Source organism: Ascochyta rabiei, chromosome 1, assembly GCF_004011695.2.
Source record: "Ascochyta rabiei chromosome 1, complete sequence".
In the NCBI taxonomy this organism is placed as follows: domain Eukaryota; kingdom Fungi; phylum Ascomycota; class Dothideomycetes; order Pleosporales; family Didymellaceae; genus Ascochyta; species Ascochyta rabiei.
Genome location: NC_082405.1, coordinates 1,581,118 through 1,597,989, shown reverse-complemented (window position 1 = coordinate 1,597,989; position 16,872 = coordinate 1,581,118). Strand labels below are relative to the sequence as shown.

The 16,872-nt window shown below is 52.7% G+C and overlaps 5 protein-coding genes across 5 annotated transcripts, besides 2 other annotated features; 2 read left to right on the top strand and 3 right to left on the bottom strand.

Moving 5' to 3' along the window:
* Nucleotides 1–3,039: 3,039 nt before the first annotated feature.
* On the top strand, nucleotides 3,040–5,927 carry EKO05_0000467 (uncharacterized protein; the record flags this gene model as incomplete). The annotated part of the gene is made up of 2 exons (XM_038936968.1): nucleotides 3,040–3,185; nucleotides 3,275–5,927. The coding sequence occupies 2 exons, from the start codon at nucleotides 3,040–3,042 to the stop codon at nucleotides 5,925–5,927; spliced, it is 2,799 nt and encodes a 932-aa protein (XP_038803007.1).
* A 1,374-nt stretch (nucleotides 5,928–7,301) lies between these two features.
* On the bottom strand, nucleotides 7,302–8,354 carry EKO05_0000466 (uncharacterized protein; the record flags this gene model as incomplete). The annotated part of the gene is made up of 2 exons (XM_038936638.2): nucleotides 7,302–7,785; nucleotides 7,840–8,354. The coding sequence occupies 2 exons, from the start codon at nucleotides 8,352–8,354 to the stop codon at nucleotides 7,302–7,304; spliced, it is 999 nt and encodes a 332-aa protein (XP_038803006.2).
* Nucleotides 8,355–9,060: 706 nt separating this feature from the next.
* EKO05_0000465 (uncharacterized protein) lies at nucleotides 9,061–9,747 on the bottom strand (the record flags this gene model as incomplete). Its single annotated transcript, XM_059635438.1, has 1 exon — nucleotides 9,061–9,747. The coding sequence occupies one exon, from the start codon at nucleotides 9,745–9,747 to the stop codon at nucleotides 9,061–9,063; it is 687 nt and encodes a 228-aa protein (XP_059491421.1).
* Nucleotides 9,748–10,502: 755 nt separating this feature from the next.
* On the bottom strand, nucleotides 10,503–12,508 carry EKO05_0000464 (WD40 repeat-like protein; the record flags this gene model as incomplete). Its single annotated transcript, XM_038936394.1, has 4 exons — nucleotides 10,503–12,043; nucleotides 12,124–12,301; nucleotides 12,357–12,445; nucleotides 12,493–12,508. The coding sequence occupies 4 exons, from the start codon at nucleotides 12,506–12,508 to the stop codon at nucleotides 10,503–10,505; spliced, it is 1,824 nt and encodes a 607-aa protein (XP_038803005.1).
* Nucleotides 12,509–12,575: 67 nt separating this feature from the next.
* Nucleotides 12,576–12,623: a tandem repeat.
* Nucleotides 12,624–13,026: 403 nt separating this feature from the next.
* Nucleotides 13,027–13,611, top strand: EKO05_0000463 (uncharacterized protein; the record flags this gene model as incomplete). The annotated part of the gene is made up of 1 exon (XM_038944709.2): nucleotides 13,027–13,611. One exon carries the CDS (start codon nucleotides 13,027–13,029, stop codon nucleotides 13,609–13,611), a length of 585 nt encoding a protein of 194 aa, XP_038803004.2.
* Nucleotides 13,612–16,006: 2,395 nt separating this feature from the next.
* Nucleotides 16,007–16,053: a tandem repeat.
* Between the last annotated feature and the right edge of the window lie 819 nt (nucleotides 16,054–16,872).

Sequence of the window (16,872 nt, the reverse complement as noted above, 5' to 3'; positions counted from 1 at the left end):
CTAGTATCTTGTCGGTAAACTCAATAGTATTGTTGTAAGAAACCTCACACGGCTTACTCGTGAATCTTCGAGTGGTGGAGCGCCCGAGTGGGGGATACGCCTAGCGAGTCACAGGTGCGGACCAACAACTAACGGGACGTGGTGCAACGAACTGCGATCCCGCGTCGCACGGAAGACAACTGAACCCGGCGGCGGCCTTGAAGTAGTCAACGATCTTGTGAACTGAAGGTCCTGTTGTGTGGCAACGCCCTAATGCTCGTAATAGTGGCAGACGTAAGGAGGGACCGAGCTGGGCAATCGTGGGAGGAGCAAGAGACGTTTCGATGATGATCGTCTGAGCGGGAAGGTGATACGACTTTTATCGACTAGGATCCAGGTAACGGAATGCTAGGCGTAAAGTTGGCGAGAAAGGCAAGCCGGCATACGTCGAGGCCAGGCTGCGCACACGGGAAGGACGAGAGGTTATAGTAGGCCAAGATAGCGTCGTTGCAACGACGACGAATTCGCCTCTAATACACGATGGATGATAACCCTGCAACTAACGGTTCCACTCTATCCAGCGCACCGGGCCGCCATCTACTTAAAGCAGGGAGCAGACCGAAGCTTGCGAAGAGGAGTAAGCGCACTGTGCACGCAAGGACCTATGTTAACGTTTGCTCAGAGGCATCGGGAGCTGCATGTGGCTTCGAAAAGAGTTGCCGGCGTGAGCGCTAGCTGAGTGATACAGACATGTCAAGCCTCGTGGAAATGTAACGTGCTGGCTAAGCCGCGCGGATCTTATTGACAGACACGCATCGCTTTTCATCGGCGGCACCTCGTCCTCTCGTGCCAGCTTCGATTTGCTGTTGGTCAGACACATCCCAGCGGAAAGGCGATGATGATCCAAGGTGGAAAGCGGCAAAATATGCAAAAAATACGCTGCCAAAACTGTCTGCTGGCCCATCACGTTATCAGATTAGCCTGCGAACAACTGCCAAGGCTCATCCATCTCAAACGAGTTTCTGGTCGTGACGGTTTATGTTCGCAGCTTGACTCCATGGCTTCTACGGCCGTGCATACTTCAAGAGTTAGTGGCACACGATTTTCCTGTCGACTTTGAGGCGTTCCTAGCTGATAATCCGCCCCACAACGCAAGGCGCCTGGAGCACGCAGTGTTACTCCTATCGTCGCTACAACGTGTGACTTGACGACATCGTTCCTGCAGTCAGGACCTGGCCAAATGACAGCAAGCCCGAACACACCCAATCTTGACAGGAGATGGCAGGCATGAAGCTCAGAGACGCAAAGACGGGTGAGCCTGCCGTGTTGAACGTTTCGAGCTATCAGCCACGTTACCAGGATGGCAAGGGCACACAGAGATCTTTACAATTAGGAACTGGTCCTGGTAGGTTCAGCAAGGCAACGGTCAGCCCAAGATCTGATGAAAAGGTCCTCTCCCCGCATCGAAGAGGTGCTCGCTTGCGCCCGTCAGCAAAAGCAATAAAAGCCTGTCCGCAATGACCTTTTACTGGCCCAGGCGAAAAAGACCGAACTGCACATCTTCAATGCAGGATTCTTTCCCCTGAACAAATATACGTCTTTTATCGTTCGTAGTTTTCGAAGCAGCATAGATGGAGCCGTATTGGACTTGATTTCACAAGATCGGTAGCGGGCGGAGCGGAAACGCGGACGGACTGACAAACTCAAAACGAGCACGCCCCCGAGGTTGGCACCCAAAGGGTGCCCGCACTGATCTCAGCTGTTACCGAGAAGCTCCGACGATGATGTACTGACGCCAGTCTACAAACCTGGCTTACACTTGCTGTGTGTGGCGTCAAGTACGATTGTCCCGAGACCCATCTGTGTGATAATGTTAGCTCATTGTGCAAGGACTGACAGGCGCATCACCACAGAGAAAGACGAATCAACCCAGAAATGTTAGCGTGCTAGCATGAATCGGAGGTAGTCGTGTTCATGGGTGATGTCTCATCACAATGTGGAGCTGGACACCCTGCGCAATCGCGATCATACCGTTTTGAGCGGGATGCGATAATTTCCAGGATGAGTGCCTGCCAGCTGACGACTGTCATGACGCATGAGTGATTGGGAGATCTGTACACGACATCTCTATCTCTTTAGAGGGTGTACGACGAAGTCCAAGATGTACGGGGCTCTCGAAATATCCGACCCTGCAGTGCAGTGACAGTGGAGATCAGAGAAGGATTTCTTACATTAGCCAGTTTATGAGCCCTTTGAAACGATGCAGAGCGGGATCAGGCTTCCGAGCGAGGGCCGAAGGTGGAGAAAAAAGACGAAGCGGGTGTGACTTGCATATATTAGCGGCATGCACTGGCGCGGGGTTTGCTTGGAGCATCTGTGCCGTGTCACTCGTTAAACGAACTCGACAGGATGACAGTTGCATGGACAGCCAATGTTGGGCCTATTCAGATTGCCACTTCACAGCAGCAAGCGTGTCTGCTTCCAGAGCCACCGGCCTCTCGGCTTGTGGACTTGTGTATGGGAGATAGCATCAGACGAAGAGTTGGGGAAGTGATGGCAGAGACTGTCTCGAGCATTGCATGGGGCAGGAATAGTAGACCTGAACACCTGAATACCTTGCACGAAGGACGCTCGTCTGCAGGAAGGTGGAGAGCCTGATGTGCGACTCATTCTATTATTCCCCCTTGGAAAAGTGATCGTTAATTTGTCACGTGTTGGCATTACACAAGACGGCATGCTCAATACACCGCAGTATATATATGCATATACGGGCCGACTGATTTCATCAAGACGCCGACTTTTGTTTTGAGGGAAAGTAGGATCGTCGTAGTCATACAAAGTGTAGATGTGGAGGTAGGCCGGTAGTGTTTGCTTGGTTTGCAGTGTTTGCACGGTGTCTTTACATCTTGGCACGCGCTAACGGACTGCGCGCGCGCGTCTCGAATCAGTCACCCATCCAAGTAACAAGCAACGCGCTTCTCCAGCTTCTCCGTCACGACAGGCCGTTATGTTTACCTGATAGCCAAGTCGCGTGTATCAGTGTAGCTGGCTGTCATCGCCATGTTTAACTTCACACCCTTGCTCGGTGCGCAATCTGCGTCTCCAGCATCTCAGTCACTGCTCGAGTTCGATGGCGGTGTAAAGGTGCTGATTGATGTTGGCTGGGACGACAGCTTCGATGTGGACAAGCTTAAAGAGATTGAAAGGTAGGTTCTGCTTCGTGTGCAAGTCTTCATGTACAGCTGTATGTAGACAAACAATACATGAAGAATATAGCTGATTGTGTTGACTGCAGACATGTCCCTACGCTCTCCTTCATTCTGCTCACTCATGCAACCACCGCACATCTCGGTGCATACGTACACTGTTGCAAAAACATCCCAGCCTTTACACGCATACCCGTCTACGCAACGATACCCGTCATATCACTTGGACGAACACTTCTTCAGGATCTATACGCCTCCACACCACTAGCAGCTTCCATAATCTCGATCGAATCCCTCAGCGAGTCGGCATATGCATATCCATCTGCGTTTCCAGGTGGAGGTAACCCGAACATACTGCTCCAAGCGCCTACGCATGATGAGATCGCGAACTACTTCGGCCTCGTGAATCCCCTCAAATACTCGCAACCACGTCAGCCGCTCGCATCGCCGAACTCACCCCCTCTTAATGGCCTTACAATCACCGCATACAGCGCAGGTCATACACTGGGAGGCACAATATGGCATATACAGCACGGCATGGAGTCAGTCGTCTACGCGGTAGACTGGAATCAGGCGAGAGAGCACGTGCTGTCTGGAGCTGCATGGTTAGGCGGACCTGGCACAGGCGGATCTGAAGTGTTGGAACAGCTGCGCCGTCCCACTGCTTTGATTTGCAGTAGTAAGGGTTCAGGCAAGCACACGAACATTAAGGGTAACCAAAGAGACGAGGCTCTTCTTTCTATGATTCGAGATACGGTAGCGAAAGGGGGTTCAGTTCTGATCCCTTCTGACTCTAGTGCTCGCATACTCGAACTATCATACCTCCTCGAAGAAACATGGCAGAACGAAGCTAGTAGAGCGGACAGTACTAGTCCATTAAAGAACGCAAAATTGTACCTTGCAAGCAGGACAGGTGGTGCGACGATGCGCTACGTACGAAGCATGGTTGAGTGGATGGATGAAGGCATCGTGAAAGAATTTGGAGCAGGTGGTGCGGCAGATGGACAGGAACAGAGCAAGGGTCGCACGGGTGGCGGCAAGGATGACAGAGGCGCAAGGCCGCCTTTTGACTTCAGGCACATTACGTTGCTGGAGCGCAAAACACGTGTGACACGTATGCTTGGCGACGCTGAACCACGCGTGATACTGGCGAGCGACAGCTCCTTAGAATGGGGCTTCTCTAAAGATGCCATCAAGAGCCTAGCATCAGACGAGAAGAACCTGGTTGTCTTGACAGAACGTGTTGGAGAGCTCAATGGGAAAGAGAAGGGCTTGGGAAGATATTTATGGGAGACGTGGAACGAGCAAAACGCACATATCGAACAGGGCTCATCGACGACGATTGTCGAATCTCCGGGCCCGACATCTATACGCGCACCTCGAGCAGTAGCCCTCGAGGGCGATGAGGTGCCTCTTTATCAGCAACATTTAGCGAGACAACGGCAACTGCACAATACCATGGGCGGGGATGCTACTACCAACATGGAGACCGCCGATGTAGTAGATGACCGATCATCAACAACATCAGAAAGCTCGGAAGACTCAGAAGATATGGTACATCCACATCAAGGAAAGGCTCTCAATACAACAGCTACCCTTCGACATGCTCGCAATAAGATTGATCAGACCGATGCTGAGATGGGTGTCAACATCCTTACCAGGCGAAAGAACGTATATGACTTCGAAGTCCAGGGCAAGAAAGGTACTGACAAGATGTTCCCTGTTGTTACCAAGCGAAGGCGCGCGGATGATTTCGGAGACCTTATTCGACCAGAAGAGTTTGCCCGTGCGGAAGAAGAGGACAATGTGGCAGGCGAGCCTTCACGTGGTGATGCAGCAAAGAAGGAGAATGCAGTCGGTCAAAAGAGAAAGTGGGACGGTGTAGCAGATGCGCCTGCCGAGCCAGAGAGCGAGCCAGAAGACGACCCGGACAAGATCGAGGGGCCGGCAAAGGTCTTCGTCGGCTCAGAAACGCTCAACATCAGGTGTCGTATCACTTATATCGACTTCTCTGGTCTGCATGACCGACGCACGATCCAAACACTCATACCGCTTATCAAGCCGCGCAACCTCATATTCGTTGCAGGCGAGGAATCAGAAACAAAAGACCTCGCCGAAGAGCTTCGGAAAACACTGTCTTCCATCGAAGCAGGTAGTAACATTGATGTATTTACGCCTGCAGTCGGGGTCTTGGTCGATGCCAGCGTCGACACAAATGCTTGGTCCGTCAAGCTCTCACGCAGTATGATACAAAACCTACGATGGCAGAAGGTCCATGGCTTGGGTGTTGTTGCTATTACTGGACGACTGCAGGCTGCAAGTCTTGAACCAGTGCCCAAGGAAGAAGAGGACGAAGCTCCGGCCAAAAAGAGAGCGAGACTCGAAGCTACGCCGGCTGTTCCTGTGAGTCAGGAGGCATCGGACGATACGCCTGTTCTGGATGTCATACCAATGAACATGGCAACTGCTGTGCGTTCTGTGGCGCAGCCATTCCATGTCGGTGACCTGAGGCTTGCTGATCTAAGGAAGCTCATGAAGGCTTCTGGTATGGAAGCTGAGTTCAGAGGAGAAGGTGTACTGGTTATCAATGGTACAGTTGCTGTAAGGAAGACGGCAGCAGGAGCTATTGAGGTTGATGGTGGAGCATACAGTTTTGTAGATCCCAGGAGCGGTGATGCAGCTACGTTCTTCAAGGTCAAGAAGAAGATCTATGAGGGCTTGGCTGTCGTTGCTGGTAATTAGAGCTCGTACCCCTCCCTGGAATCGGGTGTGGGTGTAATAGACACGTTTAAGCTTTTTATGCAGGGAGCGGGTGAGATGCTGTTGAACATGTAATGGAATATGAACGGCCATTGACATCACAATCAACAACCTAGCGGTGCCATATGGACATTGTGGCATTTCGTCTTACGCATTTAAGAGCAGTTTCCAAAAGAGCAAAGTTAACGTCTTCTGATTTGACAGGGCTCCATGCACGAAATACATGGACACAGGATCGACCATGACTCCCATACTTGACATCCAAACGGAAGTCTAGTCAACAAACGGCCCACATACACATGCAAGCTGCAAGGATTGTCCTACAGGCACAAGCATAGAGCGTTCCAGCTACTCCAGCACCTACGCTTGCATCGTAGCGCGAAGAGACACCCGCGCCCGCCTTCCCGTTGTGCGAACACACACTTAACGACTCCTCCAACGTGCGCTTACGCGGCTTCTTCCTCGCCATCACAACATCCGCCCCGCAGTAACTTACAACGGATTCGCCACTCAGGAACCTTATCCTCGCTCGATCTTGTGCCAAAGACCGAGAAAGATCACTGCTGCTAGACTTCGATCGATTGCAGTGCTGTACCCAACCATAATCATTCAACCTGAATGGAGCTTTGCTAGCCCGTCGAAGAATCGGTTCTTTTTGTATCAGCATGCGGTGTGCACTGTGGAGGTGTGGTATGTCTTCGTCTCTGGAAGCGAGGTGAAGTTATGGAATCGATGTCAACAGAAACGAGCCATGGGCGTCACAATACCGCGTCCCTGTTGTCCCTGGAACTTTCCAGAGTTAACGAGACTGCTAAAAAGGTATGTTATGCCTCATGAGGGTATCTTCCATGGTGTGCAAGCGGCAAGATTGGCTCACGTGCTCTAGCAGCAGCGAAGGGACAAAGAAGATAAACGGAGATTGTGTGGCGTGAGAATGGCATCAAGACCGAGGACAGCGGATTCAAATTACGGAAGTAATGTGGTGCATGTAACGGGTCAAACAGAACGGGCGCTGTGGTCAGTGGCAGGTTTAGTGGATTGAAGGCGCGAGTCAATGTTGATCAGTTGCTATATACAATTTACATATATGCACAGTCATGATATATTGGTAAGACACCTATTTGACTGTGTTGCAGCTCAACCAGGCTAGTATTCATCTTCTGTTTCTGATCTGACGACGTGTACAAAAGCCAAAAATCCACCATCAAACGAAAGAAAGGCAATGTTTTGCAGACCACCATACTGAATGACTGATACCAATGCACCGAGGCGCCTTGAATGCTGCAACCCGAACAGATACCCCATAGTGATGCGTTTGTTTATAAGAGCGAGAGGGCCGTACCTCCTCGATCAGAGTCATAGGGATGTTTTGCTTTCTGGTCCGCTATCTTCGTCAGATTCGTCTTGGTCATCCGCTGCGGTCCCGGATGATCTCTTCCTCTTCTTGCTCTCTTTGAAATGCACAGTCTGCACGTGTTCCTTCATCTTATCTTTGCGTGCGCCAAAGCTGCGACCTTTGCTCTTTCTCGACGGTCTTCTCGAACGGTCACAGCCTTCTACCGTGCAGAAATACTCTTTCTTCTTCAACGCGTGGACGTTGATGTGGTGGCGTCTGAAGTCGGCCTGCCGGCCAAAGCGTAAGTTGTCGCACTTGGGATCAGAGCACTTGAATCTTCCAGATGCGAGCACGTGGCCCGTGATTACTTCAGACTCCGAGTCTGACGGTGGAGTGCGGGCGCGAACACGGTGTTTCGGTTGTTGCGCAGGTAGAGGTGGCTGTAACGTTACCGAGTCGGAAGGGTCAGCAGCCGTCTTATCTTCCAGAGCTGATAGCAGAGTACTGGAAGATTTGTGAGTCTTATGGAGAGCAGTGTGTTTCATAGCATGGGCCTACCAGGGGCGGGGGCGCTGAGTAGAGTGGCCATCGGACTTTGCACGTGGACGAATGTGGGGCGTTAGAGTGGTCAGGTAGCTTGACTGTCTGTTAAATTTATTGTTAGAAGGTGATTGTGTACCAAAGGTTATGTAAACGTTTATAGCTGACTTCGGTGTGGAAATGGTTACCGATAGGAAGGGACCTGTGGAACACTGACGTGAATCCATCTTCCTAGGAAAGTCGAAGTGACTGTACTGGACTTGCCGAACAGGCGGGCAATTCATATTTTGACGCTGAGGACATATGGATCTTGGGGAATTTGGCTTGTGTGGGTGTCCAGACTTGCTGTAATAAGAACTGCTCACTGGAAGGTACTGCGAGAGGGACCTTCTAGATGGTATGGGTGTGTTGGCTGACATAGACAGATGGGTCCAGAGGGTGAGATGATATATTGCACAACATGTAAATGAGCAAGACAGGATGTATGACACGATGACCAGAGTGGGGTATGTCCATGTGGTTTGATGAGCCATAGGTGCGGAAATATTGGATGTGATGCGCGAATAGTGAATTTGCGTACAGGACCGCTTCAAGATATCAAAAGAACTCGTAAAAACTTACCTGCCTCGAAGATAACCAGGAAATAGGCCACTGGTCGCTTCGTGGATGTATTCTGTCCAAGACGTGGCAGATCCGCTGTATTATCCTATGTTTATCGGATTCCAGGCCAGAATGAATTGAACCTCATGGCGAGAGCTCAGGGTTGTTTTGTCGTGCAGCTTTTAGTTCTCGCGTTTGTGCGCCAAATGAACGAACCGTATGGACAGGGCTGGCTGGTTGGAGTTCGGGGTGACCAACCATCTGTAGCTGCGCTGGATGGCATTTGATAACTGCAATGCAGTTCATCTAACGAGATAACTACTTAGAGTTTGTGTGCTCAGCTTTGATTTATTGAAATTTGTAGTGGCGCCTCGTAGAGGTGAAGTGGGGCTTTGGTCCAGCCAACGAGTAGAAGACAGGTCAAGATGCGTGATCCGTGCATGTTATGACGGGCCTTCCAGTCGTCCTGATCATACTGCTCCAAGCCAGGATGGGCGACGAAAGAAGCTCGGCCGAGCATAAACATGTGCGGAAGCTTGGCCTGGATGGTAGCTCACAGTCCTGGGCTCGCGGCTACTCTACGAATAGAATGGTGCTGCACAGGTGATGTAACGTTGCGTTGAATTACGAGGGTTGTACTTACCCGGCATTGCGACCAATATCTCCCATTCCAAAATCCGATAAGTTCACGTCCGTTGTGTTGGAGAAAAAGTCGATGACCGACTCATCTAGATGCATGTTTGGTGAATGGCGCCGTGTCGTGGTTAGAAAGTTCGTCGCTAGTGCGTATATTGGCTCTGGATCGTAAGAGTCGACGTACTGCTGATACGCTTCAGGTGCATCGAGATGAGGATTGATTGGCTGACTGTGCAACGTCGAGGCGTCAGAGTACATAGATCTTGAGCGTTGCATGTCGAGTCTGTTTGAGGACCAGATGCCTGGGGCCGAGTTGCGCTGTTCGAAGTGCGGACTTCCATACTGTTGACCGGAAGACATCGAGGAACGATACGAAGTATGTGACGGATCGCGAGACATTGTTTCTGACTGGTAGGGGAGGGTACCGCGGGTGTGTGGGGTTAGCTGTGCGTCGCAAGGGTGAGTCTTAGCCTGATGCTGCCTAGGTGAATATTGTGCGGCCTGGGGAGACAACTGATAGTTGGTCGAATCATGGTAAGAATATGTCGTCGACGAATGGGTGTTTCGATTGATGAGCGCTTGCTGTTGAAATGGGTCGTACCCATTGGAGTTGATCATGTTGCTGAGGTTTCCGTCACCGGTTGCATGGAGGTAGCCTTGGTCGTGACCGGAGTTGTACGGGTCGCCCATCTGTGTGGCGAAACAGACGTAAGATAGAAGTGATGCAAAGGCGTAACGCTAATTTTGAACTAAAATTGAATGGTATATAAAAGTAGTGCGCAGTAGCTGCGAGTGTTGCGTAAGAAGAGCAAAAAGAACCGGGAAAGCGAGGTCCAACAGCCAGACAAGGCAGCCATATAAATGCGAGCTTCATATCAAGGGCACTCGCCCTAGTCTTGGAGGACTTCTGCTTGGCTGCAGATTCAGCCTCATGTGTTGTTAATCGCGCATTGTTAAGGTAGGCGGACTTGTAAGTAGTTAGGCAAAGCAGGCAACGGATGACGCAAGCCACAGAACGCGGATGATAGCGCTACAGGCCTCCATGCCACACCGAACGTATTTTTGCAGCTTCGAGATCCTGGATTGAACCTTCTAAAAATCAATCGTATGGAGTGCTCTTGCCGCTCGGGGGGACTCCAGAAGGGTATAGAATTGATGGTGGTTGAAGTGGGAGCCGTGTAGGGTCCTGTGGCGGTGAAACCCGGGGAGACGGCAAATGTTTACAAGGGACACAACCTACCATACCTTCGCCTCACAACTAAGTTCCTTTAGAGCCGCCGGTCTGGCACATGACTGACGCCCTGCATTGATAACTTTGTATGCCGCGGGGATATACATGACAAGACTAGACGCACAGTGAACGCATCAGGTGTTTTTGGTGAATGGTTCCTGTCAGGATGCTAGGTGTGCTACGGCGAGGATGCTAAATCCTTCCTGTGTCCGATTTACGTCTTGACGGTCCATACCTTGATACTGGCATCACCTCCCGCACTTAGGACCTTGGATGCCTTCTGCCAAGCCACACCAGTAACACCATCCTTGTGAGCGTTCAGCGCCTTGATTCGCTTGCCGGGGTCCTCGACACTCCAGACCATGACATTTGTATCCAGGCTTCCACTTGCAGCGTAGTTTTCGCTGTCGTCCCAAGCCAGACATGTGATACGGGCTGTATGCGCACTCCATCGGTCGGTGATGATCTTCCACTCTCCACCAGCCTCGTATGCATAGATCTTGCCGTTACTAGCCCCGAACGCAAGCTTGGAGCCAGAGGCAGAGAAGGCAACCGCTGAAATCGCGGCTGTAGCACGGCGGAGCTCTGTGCCGGTCTCTTTGAGTTCGATACCAGACAGCGTGTAGATGTGCACGAGCTTGTCGTCTCCACCAACCGCAACGATAGACCCGTACGCGGCAATGGAGGTGGGAGCGTACTTGACCGACAACGAGCTAGCCTTGGAACCCTTGGAGTACACGGCAATCGATTCAGCGGAGGAAACCAGTACAACGTCTCCTGTGGCAGCGATACCCTTGGGCTGGAAACCAAGCTCGCTTGCCTCGCCGGTGAAGATCTTGTCAGGAACGGAAATCGACCTCAAGGAGTCATCCCAGCCTACAGTGTAGAGCTCAGCCTGACCCTTGGAATCGGCAGCGGTAATACCTGCGACATAGTTGGAGTGTGAGGCGCCCCCGACTTTATCAGCAAGCCCTGTAGATACGTCCCAAGCGAGGACGCGGCCGTCGTAGCTACCAGTGGCAAACGTCGAGCCTGAGATACCGGCAGATGTGATGTTCTTCTGGTGACCACGGACAACCTTGGTCGGCTTGGGGTTGCCGTCGACCAGGTAGTTGAGGTTTCCTTCCAGATCCACGCTGACAATCAGTCCGTCGCTACGGCCGGTGGGCCAGACTACACCGACTTGCTGGTCAGGAATGCTGACAACGCCTTCTTCGCCCAAGCGCCAGGTCTGAATAGCCTTGCCTACTTCGGGGTCCCATATTCGTACGGTTTGGTCTGCGCTAGCCGTGACGAACTTGTTCGAGTCCTTTGCCCACGAGATGCCGAAGATGCTGCCGGTGTGTACGCCCTCTCCAATCTGGCCTTTGGCCTCACCGGTCTTTCCGTCGTACAGCCATATTCGCTTATCAGCGCCCACGCTAGCGAAGACTGAGCCGTCAGGCGAGAAGGCGGTGCCGAAGACGAAGCGGTTGTGTTGCTCTCGCAGACTGGTGTTGAATTTAAAGGGTGCGCCGTGGTAGAAGACAAGGCTGCTGTCGTCTGACCCAGTGACCGCCCGCAGTGGGCGTTGCTGACGGATCGAGACGCTGTTGATCTGCTGCGAATGTCCTGAGATCTCTCCTACGCTGTTGCCGCTGTCTGCTGTGATGCAGTGCCCATATCGCTCCTTGCCGTCGCCGACAGCAATGATTCGCTGCGAGTCACCGTCCCATGCAATGTCGTTGATCCGCCCGGCAATGATGTGGTAGTCACCTGCACACGGTCAGCTTCACTTTCAGCGTTGGCGGTCGCCCGCGGCCCATGGATGGATGCCTCCAGCATCGCCAACGCACCTTTCGTAGCCCCCTCGCCTGCACAGTCCCAGACCTTGACAGCTCCAGATACATCGCCACTTGCTACGTAGAATCCAGAGGGCGAGAAACGGGCGACGGTGGTCTGGGCGGTGTGCTGCGTGTACTGCTTGCTGACCGAGGGGTCGTCGATGGAGCGCAGAAAGATGGATTTGCCCGACTGTAGCACGTGTCTCAGCCCATTTGGTCTCCAGGCGGTGCTGCTGGCCACTTACTGCGTAGGCTATCCGCTCCCCCTTGGGGTCTGAGGAGAGGGGCGTGGGCTGGCCACGGGTGGTTGTGGGCGAAGCAGCCCAGGTGGCATCTATCTCGGTTGGTCAACGCCACAGAACGAGGGCACAGCGCTCTCACCAGACACGAGAGACATCTTGGCAAAGAAAATGGAGACGCAGAGCAGGCTGGCGAGGAATTGAAGGCGGGCGAAGTGTAGGAGTTGCCTTTGCCTGTGCCTTTGCCCGTGCCTTTGCCTGTGCCTGTGCCTGAGCTGTTGCTTGGATGTGGGGCACTTCGTCACCGCTGGTTTCAAGGGTCGACAGCCCTCATTACTGACTGTAGATGCGGGGCATCGCCAGCTCCACACATCTCAACATCTCAGCATCCAGTGCTTGACATGTTCGACATGTTCGACGTGTTCGACATGTTCACCAAGTTCACCATACTTCAAGCTCGTGCGTGCATCAGTCTGAAATTTCTTGTTTCGTTCCTTCCTGGTTCCTGCTGATCAACGTTGGCTGCAATGAATGCATGGGCAGAGCCGGGCACAAAGCGTGCACGAAGACGCTTCACGTGAGAAGCCGTCCCCATCACAGAACGTTGCAATTCAGCTCCAATTCACAGCCGGAGCCCGCGCGGAGTGGGTCGGTGGTCAGGGCAATGCTCACCATTATGCCTCACAACGAGGTGCAGAAGACAACATGGCAGAACGCATCGCGAGCAGGGCAGCAGAAACAGGAAGAGCTAGTAAGACAGGATTTTGCGGACGCAGGATGGCAGGCAGAGAGGCTCCTCAATGCGATGAGCAAGGCGCCGGACTTCTACTTCCAGGCCATCCAGCAGATCAAGATGACCGAGTGGAGCAACAACCGCGTCGTCTGTCTTGGAGATACTGCGTATGCGCCTACGCCGCTGAAAGGCATGGGCACGAGTCTGGCGCTACTTGGAGGCTACCTGCTTGCTGGCGAGCTGGCACAGCTTGAGCATGCCGAGCATCCAGGCAAGGCGTTGGAAGCGTATGAGAAAGCGTTCCGCCCGTTTGTTGAGAAGACGCAACAGATTCCAAATGTTGTGCCAGGCATAGCCCATCCGGATACCGCATGGAAGAGATGGCTGCTTGAAACGGCAATATCGACGATGGTCAGAGCAGTGAATTCACCGTTGTTCGTTAAGCTGATCGGTGGGGCCAAAACCGCAGAAGAGAACGATGATGGGTTCCAGTTGCCGCAGTACGAGAGTCTTGATCGAGTGCTTTAACTTGTGCGATACACATCATGTTCGTTATACAAAGAAATTCCAACGAGTCGTAAAGCTTGCAGGTGGAGAACATCACATTACCACAGCGTTCTTCCAAGCATTGTGACTCCTTGGCGAAGGTTGACACGCATGAAAGATGTTACCGTGGAGGAAGGTGGTAACAGCAAAAGCCCCATAATGCAGCGTTGCTGGCATCTTTTCTCTTTTCGCCCACGAAATGTCTGGTCTGAGTACCAATACGCGCGTGTAACCGCACACATGAAATCTCTGCGCCACTGCTGTTGCTTGTTGTTAGTATCACCTGCCAGATTAGGCAACCTGGCCAGTAACAATGCCACTAGCAGACCGTGATCTCCGAGTAGGATCTTGGTAGACGCAAAATTCTAACACCTCCTGCGCCAAGCAGAAAGCCGTGCGCTTTGCTACTTGTATCGTGTGTACCTCATGCACGTGGGCTGAGCCAAGATGGAGGATTCAGCCACGAATCCTGCAAATATTGTCGGGACTCGTCGCAAGAGACATGGTTCGTGGACAATTGCATGGTTGGAAAACTGACGCAGGACCGGACCAGGACCGAATCGTGGGGTTCGCGGGATGATTCGGCAAGCCGAAGGAGATGCATCTCTCCTTCAGGTTGCTATTTGGATATCGGCAGGAGGAAGATGAGGAAGAGGGGAAGAAAGGTGGGTCGTCATTCGTCTTGGAGGTTCCATGCGAATACGAGACCAAGAACTCTAAGGGACTCAATCGAGCCATGGAACCATGGGCCGCCTCGATCTGCATCTGCGCTTTCCATGGCTTCGGTGCCCGTAGACATGCTGCGCCTGTTTATACTTACCGCAATGCCGCAGTTCCAGGGCTGTCTCAGTGACGGTGGCCGTGCATCTACAGCGGGCGCAGTACTGAGGTGACTCGGGTGAGGCGAGCAGAGTAATGGCCTGTCTTAAGGGTTGAATGCAATGTAACTTGCAGAACTGTCTCTCGTCGTCGTTTGTTGGCCATCGACGCTGGCTTTGCTCAAACTAGGGATCTAGACGAGTGAAGACTGCGTAGGTGGCGTAAATCATAAGTGTTCTAGCTGCCTTGATTTGCCCCGCAGAAGCGGAACCACGCACCACGGCCCATAACGGTTTGTATCACAGGGACGTTGTAGGTACATGGCGATGAGGTTCCCGCCCCTGTCCCGCGAATGGTGTTGTGTGCAGGTCGTTATTGGAAGGTTGGGAAGAGCTCGACACTATCTAGCAAGCAAGCTAGCTTGCTTGGCCTACTTTGATCCCTCTTTTGGGCTCCTTCCACTCAGTAAACATGGCTTTACCAAGGGGACCAGAACAATTGAAACGCGGTACGTTATCCCGTCGGCGCAGCTCTAGACTTGTGCCGAAACTTGTTCTCCCGGCCGTATGTCCCGCGCCTTCAGCCTGCCTCATTCGATCGATCTAGGAGCACTCAGAAGACACAACGAGTGCGAAACGAGCACAACAGCGATAAGACGGTAGTCCATAATTCGGTTTCGCTATCCGTCTGGGGATGAGCGACGATAGCGTGTTATTGTGGGCCGATCAGTCAATTTGGTGGCGGTCTTACGCTCACTTTAAGGTATCGATCGGAGTAGTTACCGGCCAATCCGGGGTTTTTAAGCTTAAACTATAACCTGTTCCAGCCTTATCTGCCCATGCAAGCAGAAGCGACATCGGCCCAATTACCAGCCCATCCTGTGTCTTTGTTGGTGATTTTTAGTGTTGCTGGTGAATATTTAAACACACGGGGTTGCATTCCAACGCACACAGTTTAATGGGGCTCACATCCTCCCAGGTATCTGCAATGCAAATGATGCAACAGTTGTTTGCGAAGTGTCGGTATGCGGTGCAGTCAAGGATCAGGGCACTGGATAATCACAATTGCGCTTACGCGGCCTCCTGACATGATGGGGCCGTGGTTAAACGTGGGAACGCGAAGCTTGGCCAGTCATGGAAACGGAAAAGTGGTTCGCGGCTTGGCAGGCATGAGTGTGACCTGTGCCAATGAAGTAGAACCCGGGCTTTTGTCTCGCTCCGGCAAGCTGAAAAGCACGTCTTGCAAAGGGACTCTGATAGTGGCTCTTAGCCATGGTGCCTTTGGCAAACGGCAAGGAGCATACGATGCTCTAGAATGACAACTGGCGGCACGCTCTCAACGTATCTCGTACACTCGTCGTCTGCTGCTGCCGCACCTAGTTCATGCGAAGCCGCTTGAACGTCAGGCAATGCTGGACTCCATGCGGAGGATCCCAGAAGAGTCACCGCCGGACCGTCGCGGCTGTCGTTTAAGGAACTGTCGGATGCGAACAACAGAGAGAGAGTAAGTTGCGACGGATGAGAAATAGACGCTCCATGCAGAAGCGGGGATGCCACCGAGCCTGTACCTAGCCTGTAGCCTGTAGCCTGTCACACTGTCAGCGTGGCCAAATCGAAACCTTGTGGTAATTACACAGTAAGCTTGAACTACAGGCACCAAGCTCAATCCATTGTATGTGTACGCGCTTCTGGCCGAGCCTTTAGGCGAGTTGCCAAGAAATGACAGGTGGTCCATTACGTTGCAGTGGAGCTGAGCGGATTGTCCAAGGAGCGGAGGCGCGATGGCCTTGGTTGGTGGGACAGATAGGCACGGTATCTTCCATGAAGATAACCTAGCAGTGCCGGGGTCCATTTTTGCTGCCTATCCACCCTGTGCGGAATGTCAAGACATGAGGGGCAGCTGGCGCAACAGGCATTGGTCAGCTTTGTGAGTAGTGCGTGATCGTCGTCTGCTCTGCGACCGACTGCAGCCCGCAGCCACAACAGTCAGCTCAGCGGAAGCGGGCGCCCAGAAGTTTCTGCTCTCCCTAGGCGCCGAGAGGCACAGCATCACGGAGTGGGCAAGAGCGCTGCGTCTTGGGCCAAGTGCTGGGCAAATTGCCTCAAGCAGCCAACGGCGCTGGTCCACACGCGAGCGGCAGCCAAGGACCAGAACGGACTCGGGCAAAGGCTTGGAAGGTGTCAGAGCTGGGGTCGAAGTGGGCCAGCCAAGCCGCAGAAGGCTTGTCGATGTTAAAGACCAGAGATTGGGTTTAGGTTGAGCAGCGCTATTTAGAGTTGTCCGGCTACACAAAGCTTGGCAGCGGCTCTGGGCGCCAGCGACCCAAGCCTTGTGCGCTGCATGTGAACAGATTGCCGTCGCCTGCTTGTTCGCGTGTCTGCGAGCAAGAAGAGGGAAAAAGACACGGGACACGGCTTCGTGACG